This window comes from Neofelis nebulosa, chromosome 5 (assembly GCF_028018385.1).
Source record: "Neofelis nebulosa isolate mNeoNeb1 chromosome 5, mNeoNeb1.pri, whole genome shotgun sequence".
Lineage (NCBI taxonomy): Eukaryota > Metazoa > Chordata > Mammalia > Carnivora > Felidae > Neofelis > Neofelis nebulosa.
Genome location: NC_080786.1, coordinates 36,116,992 through 36,137,960, shown reverse-complemented (window position 1 = coordinate 36,137,960; position 20,969 = coordinate 36,116,992). Strand labels below are relative to the sequence as shown.

General features: G+C 44.8%; 1 protein-coding gene and 1 long non-coding RNA gene across 4 annotated transcripts in view; one reads left to right on the top strand and one right to left on the bottom strand.

Moving 5' to 3' along the window:
• Nucleotides 1-283: 283 nt before the first annotated feature.
• CLSTN2 (calsyntenin 2) overlaps nucleotides 284-20,969 on the bottom strand; it is a 603,671-nt gene continuing 582,985 nt past the window's right edge. For all 3 annotated transcript variants that reach the window (XM_058730043.1, XM_058730044.1, XM_058730045.1), the window contains 7 exons: nucleotides 16,713-16,861; nucleotides 14,580-14,797; nucleotides 4,513-4,683; nucleotides 3,893-4,038; nucleotides 3,662-3,785; nucleotides 2,808-2,992; nucleotides 284-958 (listed from right to left, as the gene is read on the bottom strand). In XM_058730043.1, the coding sequence (XP_058586026.1) occupies nucleotides 755-958; nucleotides 2,808-2,992; nucleotides 3,662-3,785; nucleotides 3,893-4,038; nucleotides 4,513-4,683; nucleotides 14,580-14,797; nucleotides 16,713-16,861 (1,197 nt within the window). In that variant the 3' untranslated portion in view covers nucleotides 284-754. The remainder of the gene's footprint in view (nucleotides 959-2,807; nucleotides 2,993-3,661; nucleotides 3,786-3,892; nucleotides 4,039-4,512; nucleotides 4,684-14,579; nucleotides 14,798-16,712; nucleotides 16,862-20,969) is intronic.
• Nucleotides 13,276-17,358, top strand: LOC131511919 (uncharacterized). The gene is made up of 2 exons (XR_009261810.1): nucleotides 13,276-13,632; nucleotides 13,987-17,358. It is a non-coding gene; the product is annotated as an uncharacterized LOC131511919 (long non-coding RNA).

The window sequence follows — 20,969 nt, the reverse complement described above, 5'->3', positions numbered from 1 at the left end:
AGCAGGGCACCAAGGCAGGTAGGTTTGCAGATAGCTTTGGCTGGGGTTCAGGCCCTGCTGTGGTCAAGGACCTATTCTTGGTTTTGGACTTTTCATCTAAGCTTTATGTGGCCTCCAAAAGGATAAAGGGGAAAGGTTCTCCAAACTGGGGAGGGTGTATGTATGCATGTGGGTTGCACCTGCCTATGTGTGAACCTTTCCCTATACATTTAATTTTGCCTCAACAAGGATTTTCCTTTAAAGTGTTAAGGACTGAGACCTCTTCTGTGTGAAGTCTGACCACCTTGCCTGTGTGAAGCCACCTGAAGAGTCAGGTAAAGAGAACCTGCTGGTCTGTGTGGAAGAGGAGACTGGGTCAGGTACACGCACAGTGAGCTGGAACCCAAGGTCCCTGGCCATGGGGAACCCGGGGGAGGTGAGTGACCTAAAGGCTTACTTTCTTCCCTGCAGAGAAAAGCAATGGCAGAACTCTGCAGATTGGCTGGCAGGATGCTGGGTGAGCCCAGGGCAGGAAAAGTGAGGGCTACAGGACAAAGTCCACCTTGAAGTCTCCACTAATGACCCTGGGCTTCTTGGAACTACCCTGGGGCTGGGACATAGGGAGTGCCCAAGGCATAACGGGTGGCTTCCAGGACACTGGGGAGGGCCTGCCCAGACCTGTCCTAGAAATCAGAGGCGACATGTGATAGACTTAGGTGTACACTGGGGTGAGGCTTACAAAAGGGACATGTGGGTGGGCGCAGACAGCCGGGCGCTAGTAGGGAAGGGTGGAGTCGTCCCACTCCAGCTGGGCTTGCCTGGCTCCACTCTGCCCATGTCTGCCCCTGCCCATCCCTTCCTCCTCCTCTTCCTCTTCGCTGTCCTCTGAGTCACTGCTGCTGGAGCTCACGTCTTCCTCTACTTCTTCCTCCTCTTCCTCCTCAGTCTCTTCTTCTCCATGCCCTGGTTCTTCATGTTTCTGGATGTCAGGGAGAGAAGGTATATGCTCATCAGGGGCTGAGCAAAAGCTGCTTTGGAATCTAGACGTTTCTCCCTCCACTAAGGGAATATTTTGGGCCCCTTGAATTCCTTTCCCTTCACGCTAAATCCTTGGGCCTGGAGATCTGCCTCCTGGATGGGCAGTCCTCTGGTGAAAGGTAAATGGGAGGGCTAAGGACAGCGAAGAAATAGCAAATTCTAAGATCTGCACTCAAGGTAAATTGTGTGTTTTAAACACAAGACATTGAAGCCCATCCCTTTCATCATTTAATGAGCCTTTTATGCCAAGGTTTGCTTTCTGGCATTTCTGAAGCCTGTCTATATGGAACTTTCCAAGCCTTAAGTCTTTGCTTTTCCAGGAGATAATGGCATTTAAGCTTATGGCCTGTTCCCAGGTGAGATTATATTCTCTGGGAGCAGGTTGTCTTTTAAGCCAAGACTCAGGTGTACTGCCCCTCAGAAATACTCCTTTGGGAAGGACCATGGTCCTCATTTTCCACGCCTTCCCTCACCTTCTGAGACTTGTGTCCTCAGACTCAACCCCACTCTTTTCCAGTTCCATTCCCCCTACTCTCCCGGCCAGCTTTTTGGTGATTCTAGCAAAATCTTAGTTTTGGATTTATGTTTTGAGTTGATGTTTGCTGTTGTGTGATTGTGTCCCCTCCCTGGAGTGGCTTCCCTTCTACTTTGCCCCCTGCCTCCATTCTTCAAGGCCTCTCTCAAGCTAACCTCCTCCAGGAAATCTTTCCTGAATACTTGAGCCTCAATGGATCTCCCTACTCATGCTTCACTGACCATTGGAATCAGCAGGTTAGCCCTCGGTAAGAACACTCTTGCCTGGTACTCAGATTGTCCTAGCCATAGTGGTTTATTTGCCACATCTGAGGCTCAGCTCTCTGAGGGGGAGATGCTGGTGTTCCTACAGTGGTGCACTCAGCATTATACCTACACCCTGTGCTAGAAGAAGCTGAGCTGCACTGGCACTCTGGCTATGAAATTGGAGCATGAGGTCAACTTAGGGGGACCCTGAGGACCAAACTGGGAGAATCTTCATTTCTCAGTGACTTTTCCTGATCTTCCCCTGCCTCTAGCACCCAGGGCCCACTGGCAGACCAAAAGGTACTTTGATATTTGTATGTCCAGAGCTGGGGTCTTAGACCCTCATGGGTGGATGCTGGAGGTTGCTGGCTAACTGAAAGTTATGAATGTTAGGATCTGGCAACCTTGAGTTGAATATTGGCAATGCCATTACCAGCTGTATAAGTTTGAGCACTTTTACTTTCCTCTCAGAGTTGGTTCCCACCTTGGGGAGGATGAGGACTCCTACTTCACAGAGGGCTGTGAAGATTAAATGAGGTGGTATATACAGAGCTCCTTATGCAGTGTCTGGTATAATGGGGCCTCACTGAATGGCAAGTATTGATGTTATATTTTTGTTTTAACCTATTCTGAACCTTTACATGAGCTCTCCAGGCAGTATGGAGCAAAGCCATCTAATTTACACTGTTAATCAACAATTCAATACTGAGTTTTTAAGTGTTAGCTCTGAGTTAAATACTATGGGGGAGGCAAGGGATAGACACCACATGGCTGCTTGTCTTAAGAAATGTCTGGTTCTGTTTGTAGGGAGCAATTCACACGTTTTTAATCAGTGAATGCAGCTGGTAGGAAAGTATGGTCCATGCAGGTTGCGTGGGCTGGAGGTGCTCAGAAAAGGGAAGAGTCAGTGGGGCTGGGCTAGTTGGGGCAGGGCTTCCAGCACAGGAAAGGTGGGGCTGGTGGAGGGGAAGCATCCTGCCCCAAGATCCCAGCCCCTGCATGAGGATCACCTCCATGGGGTTGACTGTGATAGTGAGCGCAGAGTCGTCCCAATCCATCTCCGCCTCCTTGGCAGCCTCAGTCTCCTGGGTGAAGTGCTGGTGGGCGATCCGGACCCGGTACACGCCCATGGCCACGACAAACACCAGCATGCACACGGAGATGATGATGACCACTGTGGCGATGCTTGGGACCACTGGAACGAGGAAGGAATCCACATGACATGGTGAACGGAAGGACTAGCTCAGTCTTGGGATGGTGTGTGAATGAAACATCCATGTGTAGGTTAAAATCTGCTCTACCATTTCTCAGCTGTAGAACTCTGGACCAGCTCCTTACCCTGTCTGGGCTTTATTTTCTTCATCTATACAATGGGTAATTGTGGGAAGTAAATGAAATAACTGATGTAAATTCTATCTCTGGCTTTCCCCCTCAGACTCTAGAGCAGCATCCACTGACAGGCAGGTGACTGTGGAATTTCATAAGGATGGAGGGCCCACCAGACAGTAATATAAATGGCAAGACTAGAACAGAAATAAGGGTGGGAGACCCCAATATGGTGTACATATGCATGTGTGTGAGCATATGCAGGGGTTCATGGAAAGCTTCACACAGGATGTGGCTCTGAGGCCTAAAAGACTTGGAAGATTTTACCCTAGTACTCTCTACTAAACTGTTATGATATGTTGTGTGTAACTTCTTTCCCTGACTGGCCACTTACTGAGGCTGTGAATATCTGAGAGGTAGGGCTCCCAGCTTTCCCATTTCTGGGTACCTGTAGCTCCTGCACCATACCTGTTAGTGGGTGGTCTTCAATCACAGTGACCACCTGGTATCCTGAGGTCCTTCCTCCAAGGCCACCTACCTGAACTGCGCTGGATGCTACTCCGGGACTCGGGGTGGTGGACAGACTGTAGGAAGGGAGGCTGCACAATAAGGTGGCTGACGTGCTCCTTGTCTGACATTCTGACCTCATGGAGGATGCTGACCTGGGAAGAGCAGGGAGAGGTGCTGCTGACCAAGAGTGGCAGGTGGGCCCAGACAAATGAGGAACAAGTGGGTGTGAAATTCCCTAATGATAGCAGGGCTCACTCACCTCGAGGTTGAACTCATTGCTAGTATAACGTCCATTGAGTTCTGAGCACTTGATTCTAAACCGTCGGGACTCCAGGGAAGCTGGATGCCAGTTGCGGTAGCGGATGTGATGCAGCACCTGCTCATAGCGGCTCATGGAGCCCACACCTGTGCCAAGAGACCACACCTATCATAAGAAGGCAGAAGATGGGGGATACAGGCTGTGGCTGCTGAGACTTGTGAATCTTCTGAATTTTGAGACGGCTTAAGGGCAATGAGCAGGCACAGAAGTTCTAAGGAGCCAATTAAACTGACCCACAGAATTTCCAAATACATTGGTCTCTGGCCAGAATGTTTGGCCTCAGTCTGTCAAATGCTGCTATAATATTTGCTGAGATCAAACATTATAAGATAAAGCATGCACCTACTTTCTGTAGATGTTCCCAGGAATGAGATGTGGGCCAGGTCCTCAAGATACTGGAGTAATTCGTGGAAGGAGGGGCTATAAGTCCATGCTCTGAGGTCAAGAGTCTCCGCGTGACCCCTATTCCACAGGTGCCAGAGTGCCATCACACTCATGACTCTTGCATGAAGGCACTCTGAAAGGAGACCACCAGGTGAAGGGGCCAAGTGTAGCCTTACCATAGATGGAGTAACCTGCGGTGGAGTTAGTGGCATCCAGGTGTCGCTGATGGAGCTCACTGTGGTTGAGCTCTAAGCATTCCTGTCTCGGGTCCAGGTCCCCTCCAAGTACCAAAATGTCACAGAAATCTAGGTTATGGAGCATTTCTTCTAAGACTGCTGATTTGGGGGCTGAGGGAAGACAGACACATGGGAAACACAAGCATGAGGACAACTCAGCAGGCCTTGTATGTCATCTTCCTCCTCTGCGACTACACCCCAGGGTCAGGCTGGGTCAGGAGAAGAGGCTGTGCCATCCCAGCCACTATCTTCACTGCTCAGATGAACGCTCAGGTAGACCCTGAGGTTGGAGGGCATGGATTTGTGTGAGAAACACGAAAATCACAGTCAAAAGATATGTGAATACCAGCTCTGCTACAGAGATGCTTATAATGTTAGAGAAACTACCTACCTCTCTCTTTCCTCATCTGTAAGGAGAGTGAGGGTCTTGAGAGGATTGAAGATCATGTCTGGCATCTAGTTAGGTGCTTCATAAGCAAAAGGTAAGTGCCTTTCTACCATGCTTCCCTAGCTTTCCCCATGGCGTCATGGTATATGTGTCTGTGACCCCCAACAAACCTTGGGTTTTTCAAGGGTAGAGGCACTAGTTTTTTAGGAATGACTCCTCAGTATCTAACCCAGGGGCTCATATGGAGCATATCACTACACATTGTTCAAAGAGAGAAGCATTGTTAATATAATCAAATGGTTAAGTAAACTGGTTAGTTGTCATGCTTTTGGTCACTTTAACCATCGTTGCCTGATTTTATGACCACAAATTTCTGAAAGGGATGTCTGAATATTTGAATGCTGGACAGGTTGGCAGTCCTAACTTAAAAATGATTGGGACTTCTGGGGAAGATGGCAGGGTAGGAGGACCCTAAGCTCACTTTGTCCCAGGGACATACCTTGATAACACCACATTAGTGTAAATAACCCAGAAAATAATCTGAAGACTGGCATAACAAACTCCAAAACTAAATGTAGAGAAGAGGCCACATGGAAGAGGATAGGAAGGGAAGAGATGTACTCAGGAGCTAAATGAGTCCATGGGAAGGAGGGATGCCATGGGTACAGATAGGGGAAAAACACAGACGCTCATGCCAGGCACCCCAGGGATGGGGAACCTACACAGAGAAGATTAATCCCCATACCATTTGGCTTTGAAAACCAGTTGGGTATAATTTCATGAGTTCTGAAAATTGGCTTAACCCCTAGAACATTAAAAATTAGTGGGTTTGGCTCTGGGGGAGCCAAAGGGTGAGAGGAAACTCTGTCCCTCTCCTTCCAGAACCAGAACAACAGCCATGGGGATATAGAAGCAACAGTTTGAAAAATGCCCAGGGTATACTGAGGGGAGATTTGTTTTTATTCTCAAAGTGTGTGCAGAGGGGCAGAGGTCATTTGGAGACTGCTCTAGGAACAAAGGAGCTGGTGGGTACCATTTCCCTCCCTTGCTCTCCAACCTAGATACACAGACACCTACAGGAACCAGCACAGCACCAACACATGCTACCTAACTTGCTAGCAGTTCAACTGCACCCAGGTTCACCTACAGAAATGTCCCCTCCCATAGCAGATGTACATAAACCTTGCTAAAACCAAGTGCCATGCCCCAAATTCTGCTGACTGGCCCCCTCCAAAATGCCCTTGGCTGGAGCCCATCCAAAGTAGTGCCACAAGCCTGGCAGTGTGTAAGCAACCCCAAAAGGACTAGCACTGCTCCAAAGTGATTCCTGCCCTTGGAGAAGGGGACGATAATCACACATACCAGCCAGACTACAGCCCTAGTAGTAGGCTGGGGGAAGATATCTGATCTAACTGCAGGCCCCATCCACTAACAAAAGCTACTTAGAGGGCAATACAGGGAAAGAACCCTGCAGTGCGATACTACTGTGATGAAGGCAAAAGCTCATCCACAACAGTAGAACACACATAACACACATAGGAGACATTCCTGAAGTGCCAGGTTGTAGTCAACAGGGGACACTGCAGGGCACTATAGGACCTCTTTTTCATAAGGCCACTACTTTCAAGAGCAGTACATGTAGCTGACATTGCTTACACACAGAAGGTTAGACAAAATGAGACAGAGGAATATGTCCCAAATGAAAGAACAGGACTAAATCACAGCGAGAGACCTAAACAAAAATGAGAAGATTAATATCTGTGATACAGAATTTAAAGTTATAGTCATAGAGATACTCACTGGACTGGTGAAGGGTAAAGGACCCAGTGAGTTCCTCAACAAAGAGAAAACCTAAATCACCAATCAGAGATGAAGAACTCAATAGCTGAAAATAAAAATACACTAGATGAAATGAATAGTAGACTAGAAGAAGGAGAAGAGCTCAGCAACCTGGAGGATAGAGTGATGGAAAGCAATAAACCTGAACAGGGGAGAGGGAGAGACAGAAAGAGAAAAGAGACTTGGAGAATTCTGTGACACCATCAAGCACAACAACATTCACACTATAGGGATGCCAGGGGAAGAGAGAAAAGGGGTAGAAAGTTTGCTTAAAGAAATAATACCTGAAAACTTCCCAAATGTGGGGGGAAAAACAGATCCATAAGGCACAGAGAGCCCCCAATAAAATCAACCCAAGGAGGCCCACACCAAGATACAATCATTAAAATGGCAAGAAGTAGTGACAATTTTTAAAAGAAGAAAAAGAAAACAAAGGAAGCCCCATAAGCTATCAGCTGATTTTTCAGCAGAGAGTTTGCAAGCCAGAAGGGAGTAGCATGATATATTCAAAGTGCCTAAAGGGGAAAAAAACCCTGCAACCAAGAGTACCCTATCCAGCAAGGCTATCATTAAGAATAGAAGGAGAGAAAGAGTTTCCCAGGTAAACAAAACATAAATGAATTTATGGTGACTAAATCAGCACTATAAGAAATGGGAAAGGGGATTCCCTGAGTGAAAAGGAAAGACCATAAGTAGCAGTAAGAAATTTAGGAAGCACAAGCGCAGTAAAAAATATCTATAAAAATCAGTCAAGGGACTCACAAAAGAGTATAAAGTATGACACCATGTACCTAAAATGGGGGGTGGGGTGGGGTGGAGAGGAGTCAAGAATGGGTTCAAACATAAGGGACCATTAACTTAATACAGGTTGCTAAATGCAGAAGATGTTATATACAAACCTACTGGTAACCACAAATCAAAAAAACCAGAACAGATATGTAAAAAATAAAGAGAATGGCATCCAAGCATATCACTAAAAAAAGCCAACCAACCGTGAGAGAAGAGAGCAAGAGAAGAACAGAACAGAGAAGAACTACAAAAACAACTATAAAACAAGTAACAAAATGGCAGAGAGTACATATTTACCAATAATTACATTAAATGTAAATGGACTAAATGCTCCTAAAAAAGACACAGGGTGATGGAATGGATAAACAAATAAAAACAAGACCCATCTGTATGCTGCCTACAAAAGACTCATTTCAGACCTAGAGAAACATGCCGACTGCAAGTGAAGGGATGGAAAAGCATTTATCATGTAAATAGAAGTGGAAAGCAAGCTGGGGTAGCAGTACTTCTCTCAGACAAAATAGACTTTAAAACAAAGACTGTAACAAGAGACAAAGGACACTATATAATCATAAAGGGGACAATCCAACAAGAAGATATAACAATTGTAAATATGCATCCAACATGAGAGCACCCAAATACATAAAGCAGCTAATAACAAACATAAAGGAATTAGTGGAGAATATTAGTATATGTGCTGCCGAAGTGAGCACAATTAGTTGAGAATAATAAAATAATAGTAGGGGACTTTAACACCCCACTTACATAAATGACAGATCATCCAAACAGAAAATCAACAAGGAAACAGTGGCTTTGAATGACACATTGGGCCAGATGGATCTAATAGATCTATTCGGAACAGTGCATCCTAAAACAGAATAAACATTTTCTATTACACCTGGAACATTTTCCAGAGTATATATTAAGTCATAAAGTCTCGATAAATTCATAAAGATCAAAATCATACCATGCATCTTTTCCAAACACAATGCTATGAATCTAGAAAGCAACCACAAGAAAAAACCTGGAAAGAACACAAATACATGCAGGCTATTAGAATGTGCTAGTAAACAATGAAAGGGTCAACCAAGAAATCCAAGAGGAAATTTAAAAAAATACATAGAGACAAATGAAAATATAATGGGCCAAAATCTTTGGGATGCAGCAAAAGCTGTTCTAAAAGGGAAGTTTATGGCAACATAAGCTCACCTCAAGCAGGAAGAAAAATCTCAAAAAACCTTACACCTAGAGGAGCTAGAAAAACAACAACAAACAAAACCCTAAACCGGTAGAGGCAAAGAAATAATAAAGATTAGAGCAGAAATAAATGAAATAGAAACTGCAAAAGCAATAGGATAGCTCAGTGAAACCAGGAGCTGGTTCTTTGAAAAGATGAACAAAATTGATAAACCTTTATCTGGACTCATTAAAAGAAAAAAAGAGGACTAACAATCAGAAATGAAAGAGGAGAAATAACCAACACCACAGAAATACAAAGGTTTATAAGAGAATATTATGACAAATCCTATGCCAACAAGTTAGACAACCTAGAAGAAATGGGTAAACGTATAATCTCCCCAAATGGAATCAGGAAGAAATAGAAAATTTGAACAGACTGATCACTAGTAGTGCAATTGAGTCAGTAATCAGATACTTCCCAAAAAACAAGAGTCCAGTACCAGATGGCTTCACAAGTGAATTATACCAAACATACATATTCTTCTCAAACGTCCAAAAAATTAAAGAAGGAAAGCATCCAAATTCATTCTGAGAACAGCATTACCCTGATACCCAAACCAGATAAAGATACTACCAAAAAGGAAAACTACAGGCCAATATCCCTGATGAACATAGTTGCAAAAATCCTTAACAAAATATTGCCAAACTGAATCCAACAATACATTAAAGAAATCACTTACCATGATCAAATTGGTTTTATTCCCAGGATGCAAGGGTAGTTCAATATTTGCAAAACAATCAACATGACACATCACATCAACAAGAGAAAAAATGAAAAACATATGATCATTTCAATAGATGAAGAAAAAGCATTTGACAAGGTAAAAATTCCATTCATCATAAAAATCCTCCACAAAGTATGTTTAGAGGGAACATATCTCAACATAATAAAGACCACAGATGAAAAACCCACAGCTAACATCATACTCATTGGTGAAAAACAGATTTTTCCCCAAGATCAGGAAGAAGACAAGGATATCCACTCTCACCACTTTTATCCAACATAGTACAAGAAGTCCTAGCCACAGCAATCATACAACAAAAAGATATAAAAGGAATCCATATTGGTAAAGAAGAAGTAAAACTTTCACTATTTGCAGATGACATGATACTGTATCTAAAAAACCCTATAGACTCCACCAAAAGACTACTAGAATTGATAAAGGAATTGAGTAAGGTCTCAGGATACAAAATCCACAAACAGAAATTTCTATACACTCACAATTAAGCAGCAGAAAAAGAAATTAAGAAAATAATCCCATTTAAAGTTCCACCAAAAATAATAAACTACCTAGCAATAAACTTAAGCAAGGAGATGAAAGCCCTGTACTCTGTAAACTATAAAACACTGATGAAAGAAATGAAGATGACACAAAGGGAAAGACATCCCATTCTCATGGATTGGAAGAAGAAATGTTAAAATGACTATACTACCTACAGCAATCTACAGATTTAATGCAATCTCTATCAAAATACCAACAGCATTAGAACAGAACTAGAACCAGAACAATCATAAAATTTTTATGAAATCACAGAAGACCCCAAATAGCCAAAGCAGTCTTGAAAAAAAAGAACAGAACTGGAGGTATCACAATCCCAGATTTTGAGATATACTACAGAGCTGTAGTAATCAAAACAGTATGGTACTGGCACAGAATAGATGCATAGATCAATGGAACAGAATAGAAAGCCCAGAAATGAACCCATGCATATAAGTCAATTAATCTGTGACAAAGGAGGCAAGACTATACTTTGGGAAAATGATGGTCTCTTCAACAAATGGTATTTGGAAAACTGGATGGCTATATGCAAAAGAATGACAGTGGACTACTTTCCAACACCATAGACAAAAATAAAATCAAAATGGACTAAGGACCTAACTGTAAAACTTGGAAACCATAAAAATCCTAGAAGAGAGCACAGGAAGTTATCTCTCTGACAATGGCTATAGGACCATTTTTCTAGGTATGTCTCCTGAAACAAGGGAAACCAAAAGCAAAAATGAACTATTGGGACTACATGGAAATAAGCTTCTGCATAGCAAAAGAAGCAATCATCAAAACTAAAAGACAACGGGGGCGCCTGGGTGGCGCAGTCGGTTAAGCGTCCGACTTTAGCCAGGTCACGATCTCGCGGTCCGTGAGTTCCAGCCCGGCGTCAGGCTCTGGGCTGATGGCTCGGAGCCTGGAGCCTGTTTCCGATTCTGTGTCTCCCTCTCTCTCTGCCCCTCCCCCGTTCATGCTCTGTCTCTCTCTGTCCCAAAAATAAAAAAAATAAAACAAAAACAAAAACTAAAAGACAACGCACTGAATGGAAGAAGTTATTTGCAAATGATAAAGGGTTAGTATCCAAAATATATAAAGAATTTACACAACTCAATACCCCAAAATAAATAATCCAATTGAAAAATGGACAGAAGGCATGAGCAAACATTTCTTCCAAAGAAGATATCCAGATGGCCCATTAGACACATGAAAAAATGCTCATCACCACTAATTATCAGGGAAATGCAAATAAAAACTGCAATGATACATCACCTCACATCTCTCAGAATGGCTAAAATAAACAAGAAAAAACAACTGCTGGCAAGGATGTGGAGGAAAAGGAACCCTTGCACACTGTTGGTGGGAATGCAAACTGGTGCAGCCGCTCTGGAAAACAGTATAGAGGTTCCTCAAATATTAAAAATAGAATTACCATACGATCTAGTAATTCTATTGGGTATTTACACAAAGAATACATAAATACTAATTTGAAAAGACATACGCACCCCTACTTTTATTGAAGCATTATTTACAATAGCCAAATTACGGAAGCAACCCAAGTGTCCAGTGTTACATGGAAGGATATATATATATATATATATATATATATATATATATATATATATACACACACACACACACACACACTATGGAATATTATTCGACCTAAGAATTAGATCTTGCCATTTATGACAACATGGATGGATCCTGAAGTGCAGCAAGTCAGAGACAAATACTGTATGATTTCACTCGTGGAATTTAAGAAACAAACGAACAAAGAAGAAAAGAGACAAACCAAAATACCAGACCCTTAACTGTGGAGAACAAACTGATGGTTATCCGAGGGGGGATGGGTGAAATAGGTGAAGGAGGTTAGAGTGCACTTATCATGATGAGCACTGAGTAGTGTATAGAATTGCTGAATCAATGTATTGTACACCTGAAATTAACAGAACACTGTATGTTAACTATACTGGCTTAAAAAAAAAAGTGGGATTTATGGAGTGCTTGCTATGGATCAGGCACTGTGCAAACAATCTTAACAGATATTAAGTGGGGGTGCCGTTATTATCCTTATTTCATCAATGGTGAGATGGAAGGTTCAGGGGTGGGGTGGACTGCCCAGGCTTACACAGATAGTAGGGGAAAAGCTGGTACAGAAACCATGACTTTCTGATTCCACGGTTTATAAATTCATAATCTTTGGGCTAGTAGTCTAAGTGTTTTTGATTTTACAGCCTTTTTTTTTTAATTTCTGAACCAAGATCATTTAAATATGGTTATTTATTTATAAAGTGGACGAATATATTTTGTGGATTATAAAACATTTATGAAATAGAAATTAAAAAGCATTTACTAAAGAGGGGAGAATTATTTTAAATAATTATTTTCTATTTTAATTTTTTAGTGATACCAAAAATACTTTTTGCTCTCACTGGATATACATTATTATAAATAATTTCATATGATTAATTTTTAAATGCTTGTTAATCCCAATGGTTTCATGGATCACTGGCAAAATCTGAAAGTCTATGAATATACATTTAGGGCCCATCATTAATGATAGTGTATGTGTATCTGTATTTCAAGTGGCCTTTGCAAGGTTTCTGGAGATTTTTGTGAGTTTCTTGTCTGGTCACTTAAGGTCATCCTTACTCCTACTGCCCCATGTGGCTGGCTGGTTGCTCACACTAGGTAGGGGGCATGGTGTGGCTATTTTCTCATTGTTCTTTCATGACGGCATTACAGGTTCTATCTTGCGTCTATACTTCTCTGGATTCCCACTGTGCTGAAGGGACTGTGCTGGGCTCAGGCATTTAGCCAAATCAGCCGTGGTGGAGCCCTCATGGAGCCCCTGGTCTGGCTTAATTAACAGATAACTGCCACTGAGGGCTAGCCCACATGTACATTACAGGGAAGCATGTTATTGGAGGCTTACAGAGCAGGAGAGCCAGCCCAGACTAGGGAGCAGAGCGGGAGGGGGGAGAGTAACACACATGGGAAGGGAGAGGGACCTTCCAGGCAGAGGCTAGAGCATGAGTAAAGGTGAGAACACGGAGGTGTGTGGGAGAGGGGTGGGCATGGGGAACTTGCCTGTCTTTGGTACCGAAACAGCACAAAGAGGAGGGAGTCGGTAGGGGCAGATGATGATGCCGGGGTGGGTCAATGAGGCCTGGTGGCAAATGCCATTAGCCTGCTTATTGAAGGCACCCATAATAATTATTCTAGGCACAATAAGAGTAAGATAAACAAAGTACCAATAAGAACTCTTGGGCACGTGGCTCTATGCTCTGCCCACACCTCTCATAAACAGCAAGTTTATAAGACAGACACCCAGGTGATTGCTTTTCCGGCCACTGCCCGTCAGCCAGTGTCAGGCCTAGTGTATTCAGCCACTCTCAGTTACAGCCTGCAACCGTGGTGGTCACAAGCCCTTCCTTTTTCTGTCTCATGGTAGCTACAAATGAGGGGAAGGCGGAAGACCATAGGACTGAATGCACCTTGGAGTATAACTAGGAAATGGCCCTGCCAGGACAAGCGGTAAGACACCATCTATTTTTGTGAGCTAAGAAGGGCTGCCTTTTGAGAGACCCCATTCACTAGGGACCAGGGTGGTTTAAGGCAATGAGGATTTAGGACTACAGGAGCAGCCTCTCAGGCACTCTGGCCCACAGGCACTAGCACATCATCAGCAGTGCTTTTGGAGGGGGAGAGGGAGAGCTGGAAGTATGTTCCTGGAGGAGGCCACAAAGGACAGTTAAACAAGTTTTTCCCCTGTAGATCTGGGCCCTGGGTTTCCTTTCCTTCTTTCTTTATCCTTCCTGTCACCCACCACTCTCTGCCAGCTGAATGCACTGTAGCTTTTCCGTGCAACTGAGTGTTTCTCCCTGGCAGATAATTCAACTTACTCCACCTCCGCCAGATGGCTCTCCCAATGATGGACATGTTGGAAAGCACAATCAGGAAGTTTCTGAAGAGCTTAGACCAATGCTGCTGAATAAGTCCTTTTACCATGTGTATATGAAGGTGCAGCTAGATTTTTTCTTTGTGCCTCTTTAGCTTTTCTCCTGATTATCACAACAATACACGCTCATTGTAGAACCTTTTGCACTTGCAGCAAACTGAATGGGAACAGAGAGAAATGGGCTCTTACGCTTCCTGGAGAACAGCACGGTTAGCATTAGCCTTTTCTTCCTGGCATTTTTCTGAGTATGTGTCGGTACTCTGTAATTTGCATCTTGCCTTCTTTCGTCCACCATTTGGTAAGTGCCCTCCCTCCAACATCGTAACACATGGGTACAGAGGCAGACCCCAATTTGCCAAGTGGTTCATTTCCCACCTGTTACTTATCTGCGTTGTTTCCAGGTTGTTTGCTTTGCTATTAGAAATTCCCTGCTGTGGTGAAGAGCGCTGTCGTTCTCAAGTGTGACCTGATGCGACTGTGAGGACTGAAGGCCCCCGCCCCACAACCCAGTGTGCATCCGTACCTGTGGCCTTCGGCTCACCCGGGGTCTCAGCTTTGGCGAAGGTGCTCACGATCTTGATGTCGGGGAAGAGGGTCACCCCTCTGGCACTTTCAAACTGGGCGGCGGGTCTCCAGAGGCGGTCCGTGCCACGGAGGCTGATCTGGGGCTCGATGGCCTGCAGCACCATCACATAGGCATCCACGTCGGGGACGCTGATGCACACATCTTCTCCAAAGCACCTGGGAAAACAGCCGCAGTCACGGCACTGACGAGCGAGTGATAAAACCATCCATTGCGCGGCTGTGGACAAGGATCCACACAGCCATCTCTCGTTCTCAACAGGGTATCCTGACTGCCTCAGAGTCTCTGACAGTGTCAACAGACATTCAGATTTAAAGCCACATTAAAGTCAAAGCCAATAGCAATCTAGGGGCTTAGGAAGATCAGCTTCTGGGAGAAATGGGAATCTTCGATACCAGCAACAAGTAACTGTTAAACCTTTAATTATCCTTTAACAAAGTAATCAGTGGCAACATGAATTAGATAGCAACTGCTTCAGATGTGCATTAGGATTTGGTAAGCAAATTGCTGTCTAACTGGTTGAGTAGCGGCACCTTGCTGAGACCCCGGGGCTAAACTCTCCTGCGCTTTTGTGTGTTTTCTCTCTCTGAGGCCATCTCACAGTGTCCCTGTTGCAGCTGTATGGCTGGGTGCTGCTGACCACATTCCTTTCTCCTGATGCACGGCCACAGAAATATCCAGAAGGCAGAATGGTGTGACAACACAAGCAAGGCCTGGGAAGTTAGATAAGGGTCCATGGCCTGGCTCTGCCACCACTGGGCTGGGTGACTGTGGGCAACGTACGACTCCTGTGAACCTCAGTTTCTCCATCTATACAATGGTGATGACAATAATTAATTACCTTTTAGTAGGAAGGATTCAAGGTGATGATGTACAGAGGCTGACCCCAGAACCTGCATCGTGGAGCTCATGCATCATGTTGGCGGATCCAACACCCTTATCACACTCTATCACTAGAACTCTGTCACTCATCTAGGCCAAAGACAGAGGCTATAATGGTGGCCCAGATGGTTGCTCTGAGAACACTGAGTTGACTCCAGCTGTGGCGGCCATCAGCTTGTATCTCTTGGGAAAGTTCCTGAGAGAAGTGCAGTCTGGGTGGACATCATGCTGAGCCACATCTTCTTTGGGGTGAGCCAGATATGGGAGTGGTGGTTGTCTCCTGCTCCCGACTTTGGCCTTTTCTGCACCAACCCCGGAAGGTACCCTGTCCCTCGTCAGTTTATGGAAACCTGGTCCCAGAGGTAGAGACTAGCCAGCCTATTCCCTCTACTTGACTGCAGCTGACCTGGAGGTGCTTGCTCCCTGGTGCAGGCCTCCAAGGGTGGCCCTTAGTGTGAAGGTGGATGCACCTTCTCTGTCACTACAACTATTCAATCTAATTGCTGCCTAATCTAATGGCACCTATCCCAGGGCCCAGTAATGTGGCAGTCAGCAGCCTCATTCTTCCCTGCCTTGTTCCTGTCCTTCTGGGTTCTTCTCCTGGCTCCAGGGGCTGGGTGACTCCACTTTCACCTCTCAGGAGTTTTTCTGGGGGTCCCCCCTTTGCTGCCCTCCCAGGCAGTTGCTGTGGCTGAGAAATGACTTGACAGGCCAAGAAGGGAGGTATCCACAGATTTCACTAATAAACGGTCGCATCTCCTTAATTGAACTCTGATTCCCTGGGGACAAGAACCACACCCTCTTTTCAGACTCATGGTACTTAGGAGATCCCTACAAAGCTGGGTGATTTGAAGCTAATTTAATAAACATTTGTTAAGTACCTGTGTACCCACCAGCTACGGTAACCTGAGATCAGACCACTTAAAGCCAAGCTTTCTGAGAATTTACAGAAAGCAGTACTACATCAGATTCTGAATTAAATGGAGAATGCTGGATTGGTGTTGACAAAGCAATAGAACATTTTCTTTAAGAACAACAAGGGGAGAACACTGATTCACTGGGGCACCCTCACAGGGACAGCAGAGAAATTGAGAATCAGCTGAAGAAAGGTCAATTCTGTTTTGCCAGGGAGCATGCCCCATCCCTGCCGCCTCAGCTGGGCCCCTAGTTGACCAGCACCTGTCTACTCACTGGACTTTGGAAGAGACTCTCAGGCGCCGCACACCTGCCGTCGGGAACTGCCTGGAGTTGATGTAGGAGACCTTCTGGAGGGCATGATTGATGTTCCCAATATCATCACCTTCCATCACCAGGACGGACTGCGAGGGGTTGAAGTGGTACTAGAGGAGGAAAGGGGCATCATGGGGGAGAATGATCAGCGACGGAGCCCTCCACCTCCATGGACAGGCCACGAAGGCCTGGTGTCTCCAGAGCATCTGCAAGGGCAGCAGCCATGAGCACAGATGACTGTTTTAACCCCTCAAACAATTCCTGCTCCGCCCCGCCCCCCTGGCGGGGCTTCCGGGCCTCCCCTTTAAGACCTTTAGGGGTTATAAACTCCAAAGCCATAGCATAAGATTCTGGATCCCCATCACAGGTCTCTTGTGATCTAGCCCTTGTAGGGTGGCCCATGCTCTGTGCTGCTGTGGGGTCCTGACCACCCTTTCAGCCCTTAGACAGCCTGCCCCCTCAGCTGAGTGCCTGGAAACTTGGGGTTTTGCTCCTTTCACTGGTCTTGTCTTTGGCCTTGAACTCCTCCTCAGTTCACCCTGTGCTCCCCTTCCTGATTCATGGCCATCTTCTTAGCTTCTGACCTTAAAGCTCATTTTTTAGTTAACGGCTCTCCTTGTATCTGATTCCTGGTCTTTTTTTTCCTGGTGCTCCACTCTGCCTTCCCAAGAGTTTTGCTCACTTGCTGTTTACATTCTTGCCAGCTGTCCCAGGTCTGTTATCTATTCATGTAACCCAGAGTCCCTGGTATCCCATACTTGGTGAAGGCCCCGGGGCTACAATGCTCGCCACCAAGTCACTTGAGTCCTCAAGACAGATAAACCAGATACAGACTTCTGCTTCTCTCTGCAAAGCCCTAGCAGTTACTCTTCTCCAAATGGAGCACAGAGAACTGCTTTGGTGCTGGTCTGACTTACTGATCTTCACATGCTTCTGAGCAGGAATTATTAGGCACTGTTGTCAGTAAGATGTCAGGAGCTTATCAGTGGATTCAGATTATGTATCCAAAGTTCATATCAGAGGAAAAGGAGATCTGGTTATCTATCTATCTATCATCTCTACACCCAACATGGGGCTTGAACTCACAACCCTGAGATCAGAGTCACATGCTCTTCTGACTGAGCCACCCAGGCACCCCTGATCTGGATATATTTTTATGCCAACATTTTTTTGGATAATATATTCACATAATTCAAATATATATATGTTCTAAGTGAAAGTGTCCATCTTATTCATATCTCTTACCCAGTTTCCAATATCCCGTCCCACAAGTAATCAGTGTTCTATTACTTTCTTAGTGGCAAATTGCATTATTGTTCATGATTACCTGCTTCCCCTCCCAGTGGGAGGCTTATACATGCCTGACCTATCATCAGTAGACTTGATTATGTGACCTATGGAACCATTCCCTGCAAGACACACATTTTTCCCTTTTGTAGTCAGTAGTGGTCATGTGACTTGCTTGGCCAATGAAGTGTGGGCAGAAGTATTATTTGGTTCACACTCATGTAGACGATTTCACAGCTAGTTCATGGTTTGCCATGTCCCTTTCCCTCTGCCATGAAACCTGCCAAGTTCCCTTAGGGTCTGGTCCAGCAGCCTGGTCTCACAGTGCTGGTGATATGGATCAGAGCTGAAGCCAATCTATGTAATGGACATTAGGTGTGAACAATGACAACAAAAAGTTGGATAAGCCACTGAAACGTTTAAGTCACTTGTTACAGCAGCATGACTTAGCCTACCCTGAAAGTTATATGTAAGCATTCTTAGGAATATAGATTTCCTTTTTTCTCCTTTCTTCAACCCAAAGTAACTTTTTACGTACTTTATTGTACTTTGTTTCTTCACTTAGCTCAAATCTTGGAGATCTTTCTGTATCAGTACATCATAAACTTTTTTTTATAGTTGTATAATATTCTACTGTGTAATTTTTTCAACCAGTTTGTTACATTTGGGTTATTTCCATTCTTTTACTAATAATTCCACAATGAATAATCTTGTACACATTTCATATGTATGCAAATATCTATGTATTGGATAAATCCCTCCATGTGAAGTTATTAGGTCCAACAGTATATGCACTTTTAAGTTTTGACAAATGTTGCCTAATTCCCCCTTGCTAGGGATTATATATATCAACACACGCTCCCTCTCCCAGTGTATGGGAATGCCTCTTTTCTCAAAACCTCAACAACAGAATATGCTGTCATTTGAGATTTTTGCCAGCCTGATAGGTGATAAATGCTACCTTCATGTAGTTTTAATTTACCATTTAGTGTAGGTTTAATCTTACTATGAAGGAGACGGAGTATGTTTTCAGGGGATTAAGGAGAAATCCATCTATATGAACTTTTCCCTGACTTGGATGCCTTTTTAAGAGTTCCCTGTTCTGTGTCTGGAGGGTAAAACGAAGTAGATGTCCCATGAGCACTATTGATGATACTGACCCGCATACAGTCTTGCAGCGTGGCCCCTAGCCAATCAATAGCTTCCACTTTGCCTCCTTCAACTATCATTTGAGTATTTTGTTACCTCCTCGAGGCCACCCCAACTTCACTCATTTACGTCCCCACTGGGCTCCTCTAGTGCTTATCAAATGGCAGTATAATTACTGTAGTACAGTGACCATGAGCTCACAGAAGACAAGGACTCCAACTCCTATCCCTGAATTCCAGAACCTAGCCCTAGTGCCCTATAATCCCATCAGATGAATGAGTGAATGTTCCCCCTTGGCCCACAGTCTACTCTGATCATCTCCAGGTTACTCTCCAAAAGGACTTTTTTTCAGTCACTGTTTCCATAGTCATGGCTCTGTGGGAGTCATCAGTGCTTGCTAAACCCTGTTCACTTCTGCATCCTTGGCATCCTGGAGGCTACACTTGCAAAGGCCTCCTGCTGTGTGTGGGAGGGCCACGTGACCACATCTGGCCAATGAGGTGTGAGAGGAAGTGAGGCGGGGCTTCTGGGCTGAGGCAGTCAAAGCCCGCTGGAATGCTCTAGCCTTTTTCTTCCTCCCCTTTGGTGGCTCTGGTGTTGTAGGCAGAAACCCCACACTGCCTCCCTGGCTTGATGTCAGAGAAAAATAAACTTTTAAGCATTAAAACCATAGGGATTTTGGAGTTATTTGCTACTGCAATCGTTTTAAACCCATTTGGAAAAATTGAGCTCCTCCCAGGCAGGATTCTCGCTTACCTACGTCTATGTGGCATCTTTGAAAGATAATGGGCTGTGCGGGTTGCAGTACCCCAGTTACAGTACAGACTACAGGATACAACAACTTTGGACTACTTGCCCTTTCCAGACTTTATCTCCTCATTTAAAGTAATGGGGATATTAATACCTGCCTGTCTGGGGCTTAAATGAGATAATGTATATAATGAATCTAGTGTGTAAAGGGTGTTCAGTCCTAGATAGCTTTTATTATAATTCTTAACATTGTAATTATTTCTGCCCTGAGCCTTGGCCCACACAGGTATACCGCAGCCTTCACTGCTCCTCTTATCCTATGATCCAGTTCCCTTCTGCCCTCAATGCCCTGAGCAGGGTCTCTCTGATCTGGGAGATCAGAGCACCAACCCCTCTGTTGGGTGTGGGAGCCCTGGATATACGTGCAGGTGATGATGCCACAGTCGTCTTTTCAGTTGGCGTCTCCCTTGCTGTGGATGACTCACTAGCTTAGTGTGCTCAGCCATAGAGCTGCCCTGTTCTGAGTGTTTCGTAAGTCATTCGGAGATTCAAGTTCATTCTTCTAAAATACCACTTCTGTTCCCACGTGTTTTTATGCCCCCCTACCTCCCCGCAACCCTGCCCTGCACCATCCCTGCTATAGCAGAGTCATGGAGCTGTTGTCTGTCTCCCCCAGCCAACTGTGAGCACCTCCAGGGCAGGGTCTATAGACTTTTTCCTCACGGTCACCACAGGGTCTAGCACACGAGACACAGGAGATGGAATGATAAGCCCTGCAGAGGTGGCGGATCTCTAAGCTTCACACAAGGGCTGAACAGGAACCTCCAACAGTTCTTCCAGAGGCTGTTAGCAGCAGCATACTGTGGCAATCAGCAGGGGGCACATTCCCACCGCAGCCACCTAAGGAGGGGATGGGTTAGGCCATGAGTTGGATCTCCAATTAATACCCTAGTTTGGCTGCCTGACCATCCCCAGAACTGCCACAGGGCATGAAGGTGGGCACTGGACTAGCAATAAATTTCTTGCAGGATC